Source organism: Vicugna pacos, chromosome 1, assembly GCF_048564905.1.
Source record: "Vicugna pacos chromosome 1, VicPac4, whole genome shotgun sequence".
NCBI classification, from domain to species: Eukaryota; Metazoa; Chordata; class Mammalia; order Artiodactyla; family Camelidae; genus Vicugna; species Vicugna pacos.
The window spans coordinates 62,059,261-62,080,820 of NC_132987.1; the positions used below are offsets into that span (position 1 = coordinate 62,059,261).

The following is a 21,560-nucleotide window of genomic DNA, read 5'->3' on the forward strand; positions in this document are numbered from 1 at the left end:
TGAAAGCTTCAGCATGTGTAGTGTAATTGATGACTGCAGTATTTTAAAATTTAGCTTAATGGCTGTTCATTATTTAGGGAAATTTTTTAATTCTTTGGGGGTTAATACTTTATATTTAATAATGTTCATATTTCATTAGGAAGAAAATTTTCTTCTCTCAAATACATTTTTATTTTTAGATTCTTACCTTATGGTGGTATAGACTTTGAGGTTTTTAATTGCCTGAGATTATGCATTAATAGTCATATGAATATTGATAAATAAAATCTTGAATTTCATTATATTACTCTATAGTTAGAACCTAAAATGCACCTAAATGACAGGGAATTAATAAATTAGACTTCTTTTTATCTTCCTTTGAACAATCTTATACCTATTATGTATTAGGATCTGTGTGTCCTGTTTGGATATATTAGTGCAGGCTGTTTAGAAAATTAAAATCTTTGGGAATAAGGGACTGAGGATATCTGTATTATAAATTTTCTTCTGCTTCTTTATGGCATGTTATCCATAACTAAAGCAAATCATATTTTTTAGAAAGCTTATACAACTTTAAAGTTACACAATAAATGCTATTCCAATATACTAGCAACAACCATTTGAAAATGAGTCCATTAATTTATCAACAAAAATACAAAATACCTAGCAATTAGCTTAATAGGAAATGTATAGAGTTTGTAGTAAGAAAACTACACAGCTTTACTGATGGCGTAAGAGAATACCTGAGTAAGTACAGAAGAGAATTTGTTGCTGAACAGGAAGATAAAGTTGAGGTCATAATTTTTCCAAGATTAATGTATAAATTTGGTATAGTGCCAAGCATAGCACCAAAAAAGAGAATGTGTGTTTCAGGTCAGGGGAGGAGAGAGGAAAGGGAGGCAGAAGGAGGAGAGAGAATGTGTGTGTGTGTTTTGGAGGGATAGAGTTGGACTTGATGATTCATCTAGAGCTGTGCCATCCAAAAATAGTAGCCACTAGCCACATGTTGGTGTTTAAATTTAATTTAAATTGATTAAAATTCAATAAAATTTAAAATACAGTTTCTCTGTTGCACTGGTCACAATTTAAGCAGTCAGTAACCATATGTAGATAGTAACTCCTATATTAGACAAGGTAGATTGTATTACATTTTCATCATCACAGAAACTTCTTTTGGACAGTGTTCGTATAGAAAAGTTAAAAACTCAAGAATAACTAAGTAAAATTTAAAAGAAAAGTATTGTGGGGGATTTCCCCACCAGATAATAAAACATATTATAAAGCATAATTTAGTTAAGGTAGCTCAGTTCTGGTCCCAAACCAGATTAGATAAGTGGAATAAAACTCACCTTTGCTATATGTTATATAATCTGTTTTTTTTTTCTCTGATCAAATTTATTATAGATCAGCTGTTCTTAGTTATGGCTTTATGAAGCTTTTTCCCCACTAAGATTAAGATTTTTTTTTTAATATTGAGGAATTTACCAGCTATTCTTAAATGTCTTTGGAATTTTTGCCTTTTACTCAAACTGTTGCCATAACTTCTTTACCAGTTTACTTTTCTCTGGTTTCTCTCTATTTCTGTTATACTGCCACGGTTCTTTTTCTGGAAAATCTAGTAAACTTACTTGATGCTCAAAACTTTTGAGAATGTTTTTCATTCATCAGGAAAGCATTCAAGGCCTTTCACAATCAGGCCCCAGTCCACTTCTAGTTTCTTCTACAGCTTTCACCCTTCCCCCCCATACACAATACTGATTTGTTAATAGGACTACAAAACCAGGAAGTACTAGCAATGACAGTTCTCAAGAAGTGTTCTAAATCTATTTTCTGTTTTTAAAGAGAAAAAAACTCAGATGTCTTATCTGTAATATTTTATCTAAAGATTGTTCTTTCTTCTCTAATTTTATCTTTCACTTTATCCTGTTAATTGAGAGTAATAAACCCATTAGCCAAGCATTTCTTTCCTATTGGAAGCCACATTTTGTCAAGATACTATAAAAGGAAAACTAAGCAAACCAACCATTTTGTGGTTTTGCTGGAAGCCGTATTGTTTTTCAAAGTATTACACCAACATTGGCTCTTTTTATTATTTTTTTTTTTTTTACTTTTGCTTTAATGAAGTGATACTTATAATTTGTGGGTTTGGTAATGTGCTGTTGGCATTTAGAAGCCCAGTTTGAATGTGTTTAATGATGTTATTGAATTTTCTCTATACATGAAATTATCAGTTGCAAGTTATTGAAGGTTTAGGAATAAAGTCATTTGGGGTTCATATGGCCCGCTAACTTTTTACCTTTTTAAAATCACTCCATGCTACCTGTAATCCTTACCAGATATCAGTACATCATGAGTTGGCATTAAGTGTCAGGGACATTTACTAAATACCTAGCTTTTGAGAAAGCTTAATGGTGGAAATCTTAAATTCCTTAAAGCAGAAATTATGAGGTCACAACACAAAAATTTTGCATATTAACACCAAAAGAGCTGTATAAGTACAGACTTGGAAATGTTTTCCAGAATAAAATTTCAGGCTTTTTAGAAATAAACAAATGAACAAATATAGAGCCCAATGTGGCAGTTTTGGGATTTGGCCAAGCCATATGCTGAGAAAAATTTATTAACTTTAATGAGTGTTTTTAAAAATAGAAAAAAGTAATAAGCATAAATAACTGGGCATTCAACTTAGGAAGCTTTAAAAAGTCTAAAGAAAGAATTGATAAAAATAAAAGCAGAAAAATAACATAAAATTTAATAAATTAACGATGTTAAAACTACTTCTTTGATAAAGACTGGTAGACTTTTAGCAAAAAAAAATTAAAAATGGTACAAATAACCTTTAGAACAGGAACTGCAGATACGGGTTTTATTTTTACTCATAAAAAAGAACTTCCAGTAAAGTTGGCAGGATATGTATATGTATAATCCTGCTGCACTGTACAGGCACAGAAAGCATAGATTAATATGTTTGTTTATTTATTTATAACACATCATTTCAAAAACAAGAAAATCTCTTCAGGTTAAAAAGAAAATAAAACAAAGTAGCAATTAGGTCTCAGTCCATTAGAGCCATAAGAATTAAGAACCCAAAAAAGTAGAGATGAGTTTCAAAAGCCCTCAAGAAAAGAACCCCTTGCTCCTGAATTGGATCTGAATTAGGGGTTGCTTTCTTATAGTATGGTAAAGAAAACAAAGTAGCTTACATAGATTTCATTATTCTGTTGTTTCATTATTCTGTTGCTGTATAACAAATCACCCTGAAACTTAGTGGCTTAAAATTAATTCATTATTTCTCATGATTTTCTGGGTTAAGTGGATAGCTCTGCTTTACATGATCTTGAGTGGGGCACTGGAAAAGACTGGAAGATCCAAAATAAAATAGCCTCATTCACATGGCTAGCAGTTGGTGCTAGCTGCTGGTTAGAAGTGCACCTGGGATTATTGGTCAGGGGTCTTGTTGCTCCTTCATTTGAATCTCCTCATAGGTACTTGAACTTCCTCACATTATAGCTTCTGGATTCTAAGAAAGTGCATTCTAAGACGAAGGCAAACAATACAAGGGCATCACATGACCTAGATTCAGAAACCACACAGCATTTTTTGTGCCACATTCTTTTTAACAGAGCTCGTTTAGGATCTGCCTAGATCCAAAGGAAGGGGAAATAGATAACATCGCTTGATGGTAGGATGGTTTAACCATATTGCAAAAGAGCATGTTAGCATGAAAGATAGGTAGCATCTAGAGAATGCAGTTTATCACAGTCCCTGTTTGACTGACTAGATTATTTTCCCTGGCTTCATATCACCAGAAATGTTAAAGCAATGATTTGAATCCAAGTTAATCTGATTCCAAGGACTATTCAGCCTTCACCATTTGGCTCTCACTGTGGGAATTAATTCTTCCAGGAGGGTATAAGGAATAAATTAGAAGGAATGAGAGAAAATTCTTGGTCTGTGTGATGTGAGCAGGAATTTGAATGGTGAATCAAACTTGAACATGAAATACGTAACTGAAATTTATGACAGGAAGCACTAAAGTAACAGATGTGGAGGTAGGAACTTGCAGGATATATAAAGGAAAGAGCAAGTCATTCAAATTTGATGGTGTATAAGCTCATGAGAAACATACGTTAGGAATGAAGTTGAGTGATAGATTGGGGCCAGTTCATACAGTCTTGTATGAGAGTTTCTGAACGTTTTAGGGAAAGTATGTTACTATATATGGGCTCCATAAAAATCCATCTGCGTAAAACACATTAGAATGATTTGAGCAGTGGAGAATACCAATCTAAGAGATGGTGTAGATTACATTTGCAGTAATCCAGAAGAGATTAACAAAGGCTTGAACAAAGGTAATAGAAATGCAAATGAAGAGATGGTGGCTTTCCAACAAAAAATGATGTATTTAAATCAGTAAGAATTGGCAACTGATTAGATGTGTGGATTGAGGCAGAGATGAGAATAGGAATTCAACTAGTATTAAAAGCTAACTGTACCCTTGCTGTATTTGAAAGTCATAGTACCATGAATGTCAACTCTTTAATCACATTTGTACTTTTGCATTCCTTGAAATCTTTCCTTAAATTATTAAAATGAAACTGTATTATTTGATTACTGTCATATTTAACGTTTTTCGTTAAGAAGTCGTGCAAAATTATATCTTGCCATTTTACATTTTACTCTAAATATCTCTGCTACTTCTTTTTCCCCCATTAGGTTAATGGCACTGATGCAGATTATGAATATGAAGAAATCACACTTGAAAGGGTAAAAACTGTTAATTATCTTGTTTTTATGCATAAATCTGTTACTTTAAAGAACTCATTAAATATACTGCTCTTTCATATACAATCCAAGGAAGATCATCGTTCAAAAACAGAACCGTATAGTATTCATTTCTTTAATAAGCCCACATATCATAAAATTAGCTGTGGCATTTTTCAGAACATGTTGCTTTTCTTTAATAACATCTTTTTAAAAATAAACTTTTTATTTAACATACTTTTAGATTTATAGAAAACTTGTACAGTCAGTGTCCATTTACCCTGGACTCAGTTTCACCTATTGTTAACATTTTGCATTACTAGAATACATTTATTTCAACTAATGAACTGATGTTGATACATTATTATTAACTGAAGTCTATACTTCATTTGAATTTGCTTAGTTTTTATGGTTTTCTTTCCCAGGGTCCCATCTAGAATACCACATTACATTTAGTTATTATGTCTCCTTAGGCTCCTCTAGGCTGACAGTTTCTCAGATTTTTCTCAGTTTTTATTTTTATTTATTTTTCATATAATAAAATATTATTTATTTTAAATAAGTATTTAGTATCCTAGTAACATGGTCATTCTGTCAGTTTTCTTTCCCAGCAAAATAATAATCGTAGATTTAATGGAAAAGACTGTTGAAAACGTCTCATGAATTCCCCCAGTCAGAAAATAAGGATACAATTCAGATGTTTAAATTTTCTTAATGTGTTTTTCTCCTTAAGAATATCTGCTCAATTTATACTGTGCTTTAGCAATACCACCTTGTCTGACCAGCATTTTTGGGGGTGAAGTGTTCCATACAAGTAAATTTTCTAAGCAACTGAATGTAGGTTTAAGACTAAAATCCTGTATAATTAGATTTATTTATGTTTGAAGCCAGAATAGACTGAGTGAAAATAGACCTGAAAGAATCTTTTACATGTATAATAGATTTTTATTGCCTACTCCTGAATTTAGGTCACCTGTTCCAAGTGAGGTGGATGACTGAATCTTACAAGTAAACAGTATTAATGTCACATTTTAATGTGGCATTTTGGTTTTTTCCAGTTTTATTGAAATCTCTTGACTATTATCCTTTTTATCTTACTCATTTTTAATTTTTTCCTAGTACCTTTTAAATTCCTTTATTTAGTCGGAACCGTACATTGCATTTTTCACTGACTAAAGACCTTGAGTTCCAAGAATTGGGGAAATGTTGTTAAAGGGTACAAACCTGCAGCTAGAAGATAAGTAAGTTTCAGAGATCTAGTGCACAGCATAGCAAATATGGTCATCAGTTCTGTATTACATATTTCAAAATTGCCAAGAGACTAGATCTTAAATGTTCCCACCACAAAAAATGACAATTATGTGACCTCATAGAGGTGTTAGCTGATAACAGTGGTAATCATTACTGTACTATTTAAATGTATCAAATCAGCATGTGTTTTATACCTTAAACTTATACAGTTATTTGTAATTATATCTCAATTTTTTAAAAAGCAGAACTTGAATACCTGAGTAAATTGGTAGCCCCACACAATTTATTCATACAGTTATTGATACTCTAGTAACTCTTGTAGAGTTCAGACTGAAAAAAAGTTAAAATAGAGTTTTAGGACATATAGTACAGTGAATGTTTAAGCTATTTAATACTAATGGTTAAGTAATAGATTCACATATGCCAGCTTATTTGAGCTGCCTGAAAGCCAGAGTTAGAACATTCTTGCAAAAATAAACATTTAATACCTTTGCTTAGATCACTTGTCCTTTTTGTAGCAATAGAACCCTTTCTTCAGAGAAAATATTATTCAAAAATCCAGTACAAAAAACAAGCAAGAAGTAGCACTGTTTTGGCAAAATTGACTTTGCTGACAAGAAAGTTCACCAAAGTTATGTTCTGCAGTTGGGCTTTCAATATTTTTTTTAAAAAAGCCTTTTGCTAGTCAGGTGCCTTAGTTAAACACATCAAGGATGGTGGCTGTGTTACTTAGCTGATACATTTTAAAATAAGCTGATGACAGAGTTAGCGGAAGAAAAGCACCATCCAGTATCCCTTTTGTAAAAGGCTGAAATAATGTATTGGTATTGCCTACATAGAACTAATTGCAGCAGAAGGATCACATCAGTTTTTTTTTTTTTTTCCTTAGTAACAATTTGCCTTACCAAACATGAGCAAGATGCAGTCTAAAAGAAAGAGATCTAATAGTGACACCTCTGCAAGGACAAATTGCACACATACTTTTCAAGAAAGAACTATAGATCAGACTCCAAAAGTACTTAGTACCTGTTCTTCAACCTCACCTGCCTAGCAATAATACCTCTTAATTCATAGAGAAAAAAGAGCTTTCCTTATGTTTCTTATTTTTAGAATCACCATATTCCCTATGCATATGCCTTTATGATGTATGTTCCCTGTGTTAGTACAGTTTCTAGGTCCCGTAATGACAGGAACCTGTCAATAAAGATAATTCTTACTCAGTCTCAAATTTTTTTTCCCTCTGTCCCCAGGGAAATTCAGGGCTTGGTTTCAGCATTGCAGGAGGTACAGACAACCCACACATTGGAGATGACTCAAGTATTTTCATTACCAAAATTATTGCAGGGGGAGCAGCTGCCCAAGATGGAAGGTTGCGGTATGTTTTGCAGTTTATGTTGTGATACTAAATCCACTTTGTATATTTTTCTTGTGGCAGACTGAACAATGAATAAATACAAATAAGAAACACTGTCATAATAACCAACATAAGGTAGATGCTCAAATATCAAATGAATGAATGAAATCTTTGTGCTTTAAGCATTGTTTTCCTCTTTTCAGTTAGGAATTCAGTTTTATCTTAGAAATTAAACATTTTGAATAGTAAGTTTGATAGTTTAAATATTTTTGAGCAAATTTATAAAAATCAGATTTTTCTGTTATATGTTCAAATACTTTCCCAAAATGTTTTCCATGTATTTTCTGGGTGGGAAACAAGTATATAAACTTATTTGAGATACCATCAATCATATATATCTGAGTTTGAATCCCATACCACAAAGAGTAAAGATTATGCAAACTTTAAATAAATTAATATATTTTCTTAATTGAATAAATGTACATTGCTCTCTTGTCTAAATTTAACCTTCCAATACAGAGGATATCTTTAGCATACTTTATTGCTTCCTTATGCCGTAGATTGTGGCACTTTTCCTATTCCATTGTTTGTTTTTTTAATGCATGGTGAGAGTTTCCTGAAGTTTTAGGACTACGGATTTTTGTATAGTCTGTTAAAAAGAACCTCTGATTTTAAGGCTGCTGGTACCTTATGCAGCTTTTCAGTTTCTAAACTTTACTTATCACTGGATATGACAGGTGGTATATTAATGAAATTAGATATAAAATTAATAATTTGTCCACTCATGTAAATGTAAACATTTACTTCCTGATTCTGTTATTGGCCTTTTATTTGTAATTCTTGTGTGAAAATTAACATACTCTATTTGTTTCACTGGAGAACATACCTATAGTACTAACTCTAAGGTATCACTGTCTTTAGATACAGAATTTCTTTCCTCTAAAGAAAGTTAATTGGATATAGAAGTTTATCATCATCAATTTAAATCTTTTAATTGTGTTTTGTTCCCCTTCTCTGCTCAATTTGAAATGACCATTTTTTAATTTGTTTTCTGATGGAATACCATGGAGTTGAAACTGAGATCGGTTTATTTTGGGTTAAATCAGTGGATTAATCTGTTTGCCACTTACTATCTCTGTGACCATAAGCTAGTTATTCAGTCTTAGCCTCAGTTTTCTTATCTTTGAATCACTGCTCTGTTAGTCATTATCTGGGTGGCCTTGAGAAAGTTATTTTAACTCTTTGTGCCTCATTTTCTCCATCTATAAAATAGGGATATAAATATGTATCTACCTTACAAGTTGTTTTAAGGCTTAAAACACTCAAAGAAGTTCCTAGCATGTGTTTAATGCTAAGTAAATATTTACTGTTTTGGTAAAGTATCTTAATTTCTATACATAATTTCTATACATAATCATACAATATCATTAATATTTTGAATAATAATCTATTTACACTGTTACTTTTGCTGGCCCTTTGGGAATGTTTGTATTTCTATGAGTATTTGATACATTGGAATTGAACATACAGTTTATTCTAATAAATAATTCTAATAAATCTCTATTTTAAAAAATGAAAATGACAAGAAAAATTGGCAGAGTGAAGAAATGATATTTAAATTGTTAACATTTAATTTTTATTTTGAATACTTTTTTCCTCAGGGTCAATGACTGTATATTGCGAGTAAATGAAGTAGATGTTCGTGATGTAACACATAGCAAAGCAGTTGAAGCTTTGAAAGAAGCAGGGTCTATTGTACGCTTGTATGTAAAAAGACGGAAACCAGTATCAGAAAAAATAATGGAAATAAAGCTCATTAAAGGTCCTAAAGGTATGAAGTAAATCCAACTAAAACAAATTACTAAGTAAGAATCGCTGAGTAAAATGTAACTATGAAGTTACTTATGACACATTCTAATTAACAATAATGGTAATCTGCAAAACTTGAGTGAATTTTTAGAATTTCTCTTATTTCTACTGATTTTTGTCTTGAGTAGAATTCTTTGTAAACACTTTGAAGTCATTGATACAAGTGTTGATATTAACTTGTAATCATTAATCTACAAAGTAAATTAAATGCAGGTACACAGGCTAAATAAGTTAAAAGAAGAAAATATTTTTTAGGGTATCATTAGTAGTTACATCTATAGTAAGGAATGTTAGGATGTGATTTCTGAATTTTGAAAACATGGATAGGATTGAGGATAAATTGAAATACTGTTTTTAATTTGTGGCTTCATGGAAAAGGAATAGAGAGCTATAAGTTTGTCTGGCATTGAAGCTATGGGATTTATGAATTATTGAAATTCCTTATTTAAAATTAATTCATAGAATATTGAAAAAGAACAGAAGCATCTGCATTCCTGAAGCTGTTAGTTCTGCCCACAACCACCAATTTTTCCCCCAGTTTTTTAACTGAAGTACAGTTACAGTGTGTCAATTCCTGATGTGCAGCACAGTGTCCCAGTCATGCATATACATATATATATTCGTTTTCATATCCTTTTCCATTAAAGATTACTACAAATATTGAATATAGTTCCCTGTGTCCCCCAATTGTTTTAATCTTGTGAAAGTATTGAAAATGTTAGTTAAGAAATACAATTATGATGGAAACAAAAGTGAAACAAAACAAAAAAAAAGTGAAACAATTTTACAGTATCTCTTTGCACTAACAAATTCATTTACGAAGAAACTGTAAGATGTAACTTGGAGGGTGGAGGAAAAGAAATTTACTTGTGACTCTAGGGGCCCATATATTTGGGATTATCCCCTGGTTACAAAATACTTTAGGTTTTAAAAGTAGGTAAATAGATTCTTTTCTACTTTGAAAAACATTAGTTCAGTAAAATTATCACCTTCTAGTTTTCAGCCATTTCTTTCTGGACTTAAGTTTACGTTTATTGGTGAAATTCTGAAACTAGTGTATTCCCAAACAGGTCTTGGATTCAGCATTGCTGGAGGTGTTGGAAATCAACATATTCCTGGAGATAATAGCATCTATGTAACCAAAATAATTGAAGGAGGTGCCGCGCATAAAGATGGTAAACTTCAGATTGGAGATAAACTTTTAGCAGTAAGTATAAGAAATCCATTGTTTTAAAAATCATTTTAATGTTTTTTTCTGACAGACTCTGGAATTTCTGCATGCCAAAAATGTTTAAATGATATTTAGATGAGTCAGTAGTCAAAACCTGAAAAATAATTCTTTACTATCTTTGCTTACGAATTCCATTTCCTCTACCAGCCCCCCTCTTTTTTTTCTTTTTTTTCCTTTTCTTTTTTCTCTTGTTTATTGAAGAGCTAGAGGCTTGGATGCACAAAATTGTTTAATCATAATCCTTAGGTTCATAACAGTGTCATTCTTTGTTCATGTGTGACCTTTTTTCTTTCTTTTTTTCTTTATAATATAGTAAAAAAAAAAACTGCTAGTCCTTACCCATCCCAAGAACTAGAATATCAACAATTTATGTTTCTCATTCTTTTGTTTTTTAAAGAGTGTTTAATCACATACATATGCCTAAATGTTTGTTTAGTATTATTTGTTTTGAAAAATTTTTAAAGGCTCTTGTCCTGTATATAGTCTTTTAATACTTTTTTCACTCAGTATTATTTTACTGAGACTTAGCCATATTATTGCCTAGAGCTGAAATGTATTCATTCACCTCTATATAATATTCTGTTCTGGTACTATAGACTGTATCACAATTTATTTATTCAAACTTCATCAATAATTATCTTAGTTCATGTTCCCTGGGAAAACAAAACCTGAAGAAAAAACTACTGTGCTAAGGTATTATAGGGAGGTATGACTTCAGAGAAGCTAGAGTGAGTGAAATGAAAAATGAGGCAGAGAATGAGAGAAAGGCAATACAAGGTATTATGTTTCTGAGCTGGCTGTAATTTCATAAGAAAATGTAGCTGATTGCTTGTCACGTAGGACAGTCTTCCAGGCAGTCAGTGTAGAACCACTAAACCTCAGATCCAGCCAAGGAAAAGAAAGGATTTATCTGCTGGCCCCTTTTAGTCTCCTATCTCTTGTTAGTTAGAGTCTACTCCCCAGGGGTTAACTGTCCCAGATTTCTGGACTATGTTACCCAGCTCCTCTGGGCAAATGCTAGGGAAGCCAGCTCCCATATTCTGGCATACCACTTCCCCTAAATCCAGAAGTGGTGGGGAGGGCTAGAGCCTCAGTGGTCTAGACAGGTCAGACATGGTCTTCTAATATGTTACAGCTCTCAATATGTGGAACATATCAGCCATGCCCAGGCCCAGTCCTTACTCCAGAAGAGGAGGTAATGGTAGAGAGTAGCAGTAGCCAGGACTCGCCACTGAGCAAGCAACCAAGGCCTCTAGTAGGCAGGTAGGCTCAAGTGAATCTGAAAAGGCATATAATCTAAATCTGGTATAGTAGTGATTTGAGTTATTTCTTCTTTTTTATTTTTTAGTTTTTGACATTTGAATAGTTCTGCTAGGAAGAGGAGCTGATTATTTTTCAGTTAATGACAGGGAAGAGGAAGGAGCTGTTCTTCAACTGCTTTTCTCTAACCTACCCTCTCACATCTATGACTTGCTACTCTTTTCTCCAAGGTGCAGCCAACACCCCCTCATCATCACGTACACACACACATATACCCTACACACGTACACCAGTTCAAGACAGCCTTCTTTCTCCACTAGGTTTCTCATTTTTATTTTTAATTTTTAGATACCATGTTTTCCTTTATTGTTTCTCCAGAATCAATTTTAGGGGTAGGGAGCCAGCAATTTATGCTGATTTACCATTTAGTGAAGCTTTTGTTGCCATAATTCCACTGAAATTATTTAATTCCTGATTTTCACCTTAAGTGTTATATCAAGCATTTGACACACCTTCTTCCTTCTTAAAACACTTTTTCCAGTTTGCCTAATAATCACCCTCTGTCTTGCTATTCTTCTTACCTCACTAGCCACTCCTTCTCATTCTTCTTTTTGATGCATCTTCTCCCTTACCTCTAAGTATTGAAGTGATCCAGGATTCAGTACTTCTGTGTTTTGTGTTCTCTCTTTGATAGGTGGTCAAATAACTTACTGCGTTTCATTGTTCTTGATAGAGATAGATATTGTTTTCTGAACCTTAGTCTCCTTTTGTATGTCTCAAGAGTCATCTCAAATTTAATATACACAGTTGGCCCTGTGTATCTGTGGGTTCCATATCTGCAAATTCAACCAACTGAGAATCGAGAATATTTAGAGGGGAAAATTCCAGAAAGCAAAATTTGAATTTGCTGTAGGCTGGCAACTATTTACATAGCATTTACATTATACTAGGTATTATAAGTAATCTAAAGATGATTTAAAGAGAATGCATAAGTTATATGCAAATACTATATATACTATTGTACGTAAAGAACTTGAAAGTTCGCAGATTTTGGTAACCTCGCAGAAAGTGAAGGAGGCAGTGGGTTCATAGAATAATTCTCCCATAGATACCAGAGGACAACTATATCTAAAAATGAATCTCCAAGTCACAACACCACCCACCAGCACCAGTAACACCCCACACCCCAAATCCTGGTCTTTGCATAATCTTTGTATCTCACTAAATGGGAACTTTATCCTTCCATCTGCCCAGGTCTAAAACTTTAGAATCAGTTTATTTCCCACTGCACATTGAATCCCTCAGCAAATCTTGTCACTTCTTTTATTAGCTATCTAATGCTGCATAAGAAAACATGAAAATTAGTGACTAAAATGACAACAATCATTTATTTGCTTACACTTCTACAGTCTGGGTATGGTTTGGCCAGGACAGCCTGTCTTTACTTCAGATAATGTCTACTGGGGTGGCTCAACTAGCGCCAGGGGCCCACTTCCAAGTTGGCTCACACACAGTGGACAGGTTGGTTTTGGCTGTCAGCTGGAAGCTCAACTGGGGCTGATAGCCAGGTATTTAATTCTCCAGTGACCTCTCCACATGGCTAAGTTGGGCTTCTCACAAGATGGTGACTAAGTTCCAAGAGGGACATACCAAGAGTGAGCTTTCCAAGAAAACAGCTCTAATGTGTGGCATTTATTAATCCTCTCTTTGCATCACAGTTACTAATACCTCACTGTAGGCCATCAAAAGAACAGTATACCACAGCTGTATAATTCAAAACGCAAGCAGTCTTCACAATACACTGTAGGGTAGGGCCATAAAAATGACCCTGCAAAGCACTATTAATAATCAATGGGGAAAGTTAGGATTGTTCTGTGACCTTTAGAAATTTTTGTCAAAATATTAAAATATTTTCTCTAGTTGATTATAGAATCAAAAATTATACTTAAGTGAACATTCGTTTAGTACATTGTAATTTTAAAAACTAGAAACATTTATAGTGTTTTATTTCTTTGCAGAAAAAAAAATGTTTACAAAAAAGAAGAGCAGTCTAAACTTAACTCTAGCAGAAGGAAGAATTAGAGCAGATATTAATGAAATAGGAAATAGGACAGCCATAGAGATCAACAAAACCAAAACTTGGGTCTTTGAAAAGATCAACAAAATTAACAAACTTTTAGCTAGACTGACCAAGGGAAAATAGATGACTCAAATTCTAAAAGTAGGGAATAAAAGAGAGAACATAAGGGAATACTTTTATTTATGAATAACTCAGTGTCAACACATTAGGTAGCTTACATGAAATGGACAAATTCCTAGAAAGACACAATCACTCCTATTCAACATTGTACCAAAGATTCTACCCAAGACAATAAGAAAAAAACAACAACAGACATTCAGTTTGGAAAGGCAGAAGTAAAACTTTAGGGATTTTCTTTTCTTTTAGGTGAATAGTGTGTGTTTAGAAGAAGTTACTCATGAAGAAGCAGTAACTGCCTTAAAGAACACATCTGATTTTGTTTATTTGAAAGTGGCAAAACCCACAAGTATGTATATGAACGATGGCTATGCACCACCTGATATCACTAACCGTAAGTTTGTTTGCTTAAATCTATTTTATTTCCTTAGGGTGTTGTATTTTAATGAAAGTTTCCCGATATAAAGTTTAAATGTTATACAAATATTTTAAAAAGAACTATTAAGCATTTTAACCTAAAGTTTAAAAAATCAACTTTATGTCAGAATCTTCATAATTAGAAGGGGGGTTGAGCTTTTTCATCTTTACTATTTTATAGCAGTAATTACTTTTAATATTTAAGGCATTGATTCTCAAACTTTTATGTAAATAAGTCACCAGAGGTATTTGCAAGTAATACAGATTCTTACTTTGTTTTAATAGTTGTGAGATGGAGCACAGAAGTATACTTTAACAAGCAATTAATTCTTTTAACAAGCAAGATAATTCTTATGCTTCTGGTGCTGCTGGTTCACGGGCTGTACTTTGAGAAACAATAACTTAAAATATTTCTAAAACTTGGGCTTTTCCATACTCTGAGCTGCATGAGCACAGATGTTATCTGTGTACTTCTAGCTCCTAGTGTATTGCCTAACTATGTTTGTGCACAATACAGTTGTATTGCCTAGAATTGAATTGTAATGAAAGTACTTAAATAATTTTAAGTTTCCTATTTGATTTTCTTTTTTTGATGTACAAGCTGAGATGAGATTTAAATATATTTTTAATGTATTTGTGTTGGTTGGAAAATGAAAAGACTTATTTGTTTGGTATGTTGAATCAATATTAGAAGCACCCATGTGTAGTAAGATCTTAAATGTACTCTGTAATGTGCTTTTCCAAGTTTGCCTTTTTAAGTTGTAGAATTTTAGAGATATTTGTGATTTAAGTGGCAGTGTTTCCAGTCTTAAAATGTCCAACTTCATTACCATCACTAATCTCTATAAGCTAAATACTCATATTTTGAAATGTATATACTGTCCTCTAGTGATACACTTTCATCTTCTGCTCTTTGATTCATTAATTACTCAAGTATAACAACTATTTTCTTAATACTATTCATTCTCTATAATAATGGACAGAGATGATGTCTTATACTGCATTAGTGTCAGAAAAGAACTTTATTACTTACTCGAAATTCTTCCATACAGTTGGTCTTACACAGAAACTTTATAGAAGGGCTTTATGTATGTTTATCTGTTATTAGATATGAAATTCAATGATAAGCTATTTTATTCACTAATTTAAGTATCAATCTTATTTATTTATTATGCTGTCTTATGTGCCAGTTCCACAAGTTGAGAATTGGCGTCCTGATTATGGCCAAATGTACAATAGCCAGGCTGCTTCTAATAAATATGTTGAAGTGGAAAAAAATGTTACTTTTATTTAATTTATTTAAATTATTAGATTTATTTAAATCTAATTATTTAAATCTGTTTATATAAAATAATATGAAACTTAAAAATGAAAGAGCTAGTCCTAAAAAGTAGTAATTAACTAATGATTGACTTTTCTCCTTGTGGGCATATGTAGTGTGCTTTTTTTTTCCTTTTTCTCTCTTTCTTTCCTTCTTTTTTTTTTTTTAACATCTGTCATTAAACTATTAAACTTCAACTTTTTCACAGTGTTTTACCTTGCTAGTTCAACTTTATCATAATGTTCTGTTTCCATTCTCCTCTCTTCTTAGGCAACTACAATTACGACTTTTAGGCAACTACAATTATGACTTTTGTTTCACACTTTTAGTTCATGTTCCTACTACATATGCCATTCATAAATAACTTATTTATGCGTTTTTTTAAAAAGCATTTGTTTTTGAAAACATTTTACATAAATAATTTTTACCTGTCAGCACTCCTGAAGCCCTTGCCATCAGTCTATTCAATTTAGTGCTGATGCCTTATGCTGTTGGTAATCTAGTGTCCGATCAGTCTGGTTTAGTCACTGAAGATTTTAGTGTCAGGCTCGTTGTCCTTGATACTGTTATTCATGTTGTCATTCTTAGTGATATCCAGCCAAAATCCACACTGATTCAACAACGTGGCTTCTTTCTTAAACTCTTTTTTTCTAACCATCCTGCCCTCCACTCCAACTCAGGTGCTTGCTTCCAAGATACTAATTTAGATCTCCCAAATCTTGATTTAAATCATCCCATTCTCTGACGACATCCATCAGTTTATTTACTCCTATTCTAACAGTTCATCCTGATTTTGACCGTCAGTCATTTGACACCATCACTTGGTTGTCCCCTTGTACCTCTACTTATCTACTTTTTTTAGCTTAGCCTCTAAGGTTTGTCAGGTAGTCACTTCCTTGAATGTATCGTCTACTTTCGTGCCCTCTCCATCTTCACTGGCAAAATCCCAGCCTTTGTTCAACCTGCTACCTTCATCCATTCCTGCTCCCTAAAAAGAAGAATATGACTGGAGACAAGAAAAGAATTGTAGTTTAACTTATGACCATAGTCTCAGATGGGGTCACACTCTTGTGATTATAATCAAAATATGGATAATAGCCAAAATATGGTACCCAAGAATAAAAGTAGGTTTATTACTGAAAAAGAAAAGTTTGATCTGCAAGAGAACATAGTTTGTTTGCTGACATTAAAATGCTCATGCTGGGGGAAGGGTATAGCTAAGTGGGAGAGCACATGCTCAGCACCCAAGAGGTCCTGGGTTTGATCCCCAGCACCTCCTCCAAGCGGAATCAAGGAATCAATCTAATTACCTCCCCCTCATAAAAAAACAAACAATGCAAGTAAAGTGCTCTTGCTTTTGCGTTATGTATCTTTTCACTTTTAATTTATATTCTCTTTAGCTCGAAGTCCTTGTTAAACTTCTGATTTGGCCACTGATCTCTTCCTACTTTAACTTTAAGCTCTTCCACTTACTTGCTTTTCTCCTAAACTTTGGAGAGTTGGGGTCATTAATCTTGATATCTAAGGACAATAAATTAGACTCCCTTGGGTTTGTTAATTTATTTATTAATTAAAGTACAGTTGATTTAACAATGTTGTATTAGTTTCTGGTGTACAGCATAGTGATTCAGTTACACATATATATTCCTTTTTATTATGGGTTATTATAAGATATTGAGTATAGTTCCTTGTGCTATATATACAGTAGGACCTTGTTGTTTATCTGTTTTATATATAGTAGTTTATAGTTGCTAATCTCAAACTCTTAATTTATCCTTCCTCTTTCTTTCCTCTTTGGTAACCATAAATTTGTTTTCTATGTCTGTTTCTGTTTTATAAATAAGTTCATTTGTATCATTTTTTTTAGATTCCACATACACCTGATATCATATGATATTTGTCTTTCTCTGTCTGACTTACTTCACTTAGTATGATAATCTCTAGATCCACCCAGATTGCTGGAAATGACATTATTTCATTCATTTTTATGGCTGAGTAGTATTCCATTGTGTATATATGCCACATCTTCTTTATCCATTCATCTGTTGATGCACATTTAGGTTGCTGCCATGTCTTGGCTATTGTAGATAGTGCTGCTGTGAACATTGGGGTGCATGTATCTTTTTGAATTAGAGTTTTCTTTGGATATATGCCCAAGAGTAGGATTGCTGGATCATACAGTAGTTCTATTTTTAGTTTTTTAAGGACCTTCCATACTGTTTTTCATAGTGGCTGCACTAAATTACATCTCAACCAACAGTATAGGAGGGTTCCCTTTCCTCCACACTCTTTTTATTTATTGCATTTATTGTTTGTGGGCTTTTTAATGATGGCCATTCTGACAAGCGTGAGGTGATACCTCATTGTAGTTTTTAGGTTCCTTTGTTTTGTAGTTCTCTGAGGAATCTTTTTTGGTATAGGAAATAGCACTGTTTTATCTGACCGTTCTTTGTGCTGTCATTTCTTTGATAGGAACATTAATTTTTAGTTCCTGCCATGTGAGATACTATTCCTTACCTGTGAAAATGACTCCTCCAGAAAGAGTTCATTGAATAAAGGCACTGTCTGGATATGGTTAGAAAAAGGTACATCTTCTGGCTTGGGCAGTTGACTTAATTTTTTGTCCAGTTGTTTTGTTTTTTTGGGTGTTTTTGTTGTTGTTGTTGTTGTTTTAGTTTCAGCCAGGCTTGATAATGCAGCAAAGAAATTTGAGTCAAAATTAGTAAACTCTGGACTTTAAAAGGCCAGTGATTGTAGTGGTTCACATGAATGTCTGTTGCTTTAAGGCAATGTGCCGGCTCCCTTGAAAATCACAAATAGTCTTATGTATCATCCAGGGAAAACTTTGAACTTTAGAAGTCAAGAGCCATTGGTAGAAAATCCTTTGGCTCAAATGCAAAAGATTATCTTATATGTAAACTGAACGGGAAATAGTTACTATTGGACACTGTAAACTTGTAAAATCAAAGATACACCAGATTTCGAATTATCAATAGAAATAGATTTTTTTCCTTTTTGAATGATTACTGAGAGATAGAGATGCTATCTGCTTTTGCTAGAGCATACATTCTTTCCAGTACACCATAGTTCCAGTCATTACCTGTTGTCTTTCACTAAGGTTACTTCACTCATGTAAGTTAATTACCTATCTGGCCACTGTGGTAATTTGAAGTAATGATCCTTGCATTTTTATATTTTCAATGTGTATTATGATGTTTTGTGCATAGAAGACACTTGGTCATGTAATGAAAGAAGAGATTGATGATTAAATAACAAATATTACAGCTAGATTTTGAAGTTCTTTATAACTTTAATCATAGTTAATGCCTCAAAAAAGTTAAATATTGCTTTCTGTGTGCTTCAGTAATAATACAAAATTCAGATGTGTTGTGCTTTTGGAAGTTAAACCTGAAATGTGTTGCTTACCTGGATGAGGAATAGCTTTATAATTTTCTGTTCTTAGCTCTTGCTAGAATTACAAGCTATCTGTAATGTTTATTATTATTGAAATGAACCAGGAAATAATTTTAGCTTATTTTTTATTTTTGCTTTTTAGCAGGTTTCCATTCTTTTATGAGTTTATTTAAAAAAGTAATTATAAACTAGATTGACAGATCTGAGCTGGTGTCAGGGCATATCTTTTTTTTTTTTTAACAAACAAGACTTTATATTTTAGAGCAATTTTAGGTTCACAGCAAAATTAAGTGAAGGTTTGGAAATGTCCCACCTGCATAGCCTCTCCTATTGTCAACATCTCCCACCAGAGTAGTACATTTGTTACAATTGATGACCCTACATCATTACCTAAAGCCCATAGTATACATTAGGGTTCACTTTTTTTTTTTAATAGACTTTATTCTTTTAGAGCAGTTTAGATTCACAGCAGAATTGAACAGAAAGTACAGAGAGTTTGCACATAGCCCTCCCCACCCACACATACATACTCCCCTACCCTCAACATTCCTCATCAGTGTGACATATTTGGTACAATCAATGAACCAACATGGTTTACATTAGGGTTCACTCTTGATGATGTACATTCTATGGGTTTAGACAAGTATATAATGGCATGTACTCACCGTCAGTATCATACAGAGTAGTTTCACTGCCCTGAAAATCCTGTGCTCTGCCTGTTCATCCTTCTCTCCCCTCTAAGCTCTGTCAGTCACTGATCTTTTTACTGCCTCCATTGTTTTGCCTTTTCCAGATATTATATCATATAGTATGTAGTCTTTTAAGCTTGGCTTCTTTCACATAGTAATATGTGTCTAAGTTTCCACCATATGTTTTCATGGTTTGATAGCTCCTTTCTTTTTAGTGCTGAATAACTCTTTGTCTGTATGTGCCAGTTTATTTATCCATTCACCTACAGAAGAGTATCTTGGTTTCTTCTAAGTTTTGGCAGTTATGGACAAAGCTGCTGTTAAACATATGTGAGCAGGTTTTTGTGTGGACGTTAGTTTTCAGCTCCTTTAGGTAAATAACCAGGAGTGCAACTGCTGAATTATGTGGTAAGAATATGTTTACTTTTATAAGGAATTGCCAAACTGTCTTCCAGAGTGGCTGTGCCCATTTTTCATTCCCACCAGCAATGTTATGAGAGTTCTGTTGCTCCACATTCTCATGAGCATTTGGTGTTATCAGTGTTCTATTTTTTGGCCATTCTAATAGTTATACAGCAGTATCACACTGATTTAATTAGCATTTCCTTGATGACATATCATGTGGAGCATCTGTTCATATGCTTATTTGCCATCTGTATATCTTCTTTGGAGAAGTGTCTGTTAAGAGTCTTTGGCATATTTTTAAATTGGATTGTTTATTGTCTTGTTGCATGTAAGAGTTTTTTGTATATTTTGGCTAACAGTCCTTTATCACATGTATTTTTTGTGGCTATTTCCTCCCAGTCTGTGGCTTGTCTTTCATTCTTTAGACTAGTCTTTCACAGAGCAGAAATGTTTAATTTTAATGAAGTCTACCTTGTCAATTTTCTTTACGATTTATGCCTTTGGTGTTGTCTCTAAAAAATCATTGCCAGCCCCAGCATCATCTAGATTTTATCTTATGTTATCTTCTAGGTTTTTTATAGTTTGGGGTTTTATTAGGTCTGTGATCCATTTTGAGTTAATTTTCATAAAGTTTATATCTAGATTCTTTTTTTTCAAAAGTGTGGATGTCCAGTTGTTTTAACAACATCTGTTGAAAAGACTGTCTTTACTCCACTGTATTGCCTTTGCTCCTTTTTCAAAGATCAGTTGACTATATTTGGGTCTATTTCTGCATTCTGTTACATTCTACTGATCTGTTTTTTCTTTTGCCAGTATCACACTGTCTTGATTACTGTAGCTTTTTAGAACTCAGGAAGTATCAACCCTCCAGCTTTGTTCTTCTGCTTCAATATTGTATTGGCTATTCTAGGTGTCTTGCCTCTCTATATAAACTTTAGAATCAGTTTGACAATATCCACAAAATAATATCCTGGTATTTTAATTAGGATCGCATTGAATCTATAGATCAAGTTGAGGAGAACTAATACCTTGACAGTATTGTGGCCTCTGATATCAGTGAACATAGAATATCTCTCCATTTGTATCTTTCCATTTATTTAATTCTCCTTTGATATGTTTCTTCGGAGTTCTGTAGTTTTCTTCACATAGATCTTCTATATATTTTGTTAAATTTATACCTTAGTATCATTTTGGGGGGCTGCTAATATAAATGGTCCTGCGTTTTTAATTTCAGATTACACTTGTTCATTGCTAGCATATAGGAAAGCCATCGACATTTATATATTAACGTTATATTTTGAAGCCTTGCTATAATTGCTTATTAATTCCATGAGTTTTTTTGTCAGTTCTTTCAGATTTCCTACATAGACAATCTGTCACATCTGCAAAGAGTTTTATTGCTTCCTTCT

The 21,560-nt window shown here is 33.1% G+C and overlaps 1 protein-coding gene across 20 annotated transcripts in view; it reads left to right on the forward strand.

Moving 5' to 3' along the window:
* Window positions 1–21,560, forward strand: part of DLG1 (discs large MAGUK scaffold protein 1) — a 222,848-nt gene that overhangs the window by 122,580 nt on the left and 78,708 nt on the right. For all 20 annotated transcript variants that reach the window (XM_072963446.1, XM_072963496.1, XM_072963527.1 and 17 more), the window contains 5 exons: window positions 4,696–4,746; window positions 7,245–7,369; window positions 9,010–9,179; window positions 10,288–10,424; window positions 14,155–14,299. In XM_072963446.1, coding sequence (XP_072819547.1) covers window positions 4,696–4,746; window positions 7,245–7,369; window positions 9,010–9,179; window positions 10,288–10,424; window positions 14,155–14,299 — 628 coding nt within the window. The remainder of the gene's footprint in view (window positions 1–4,695; window positions 4,747–7,244; window positions 7,370–9,009; window positions 9,180–10,287; window positions 10,425–14,154; window positions 14,300–21,560) is intronic.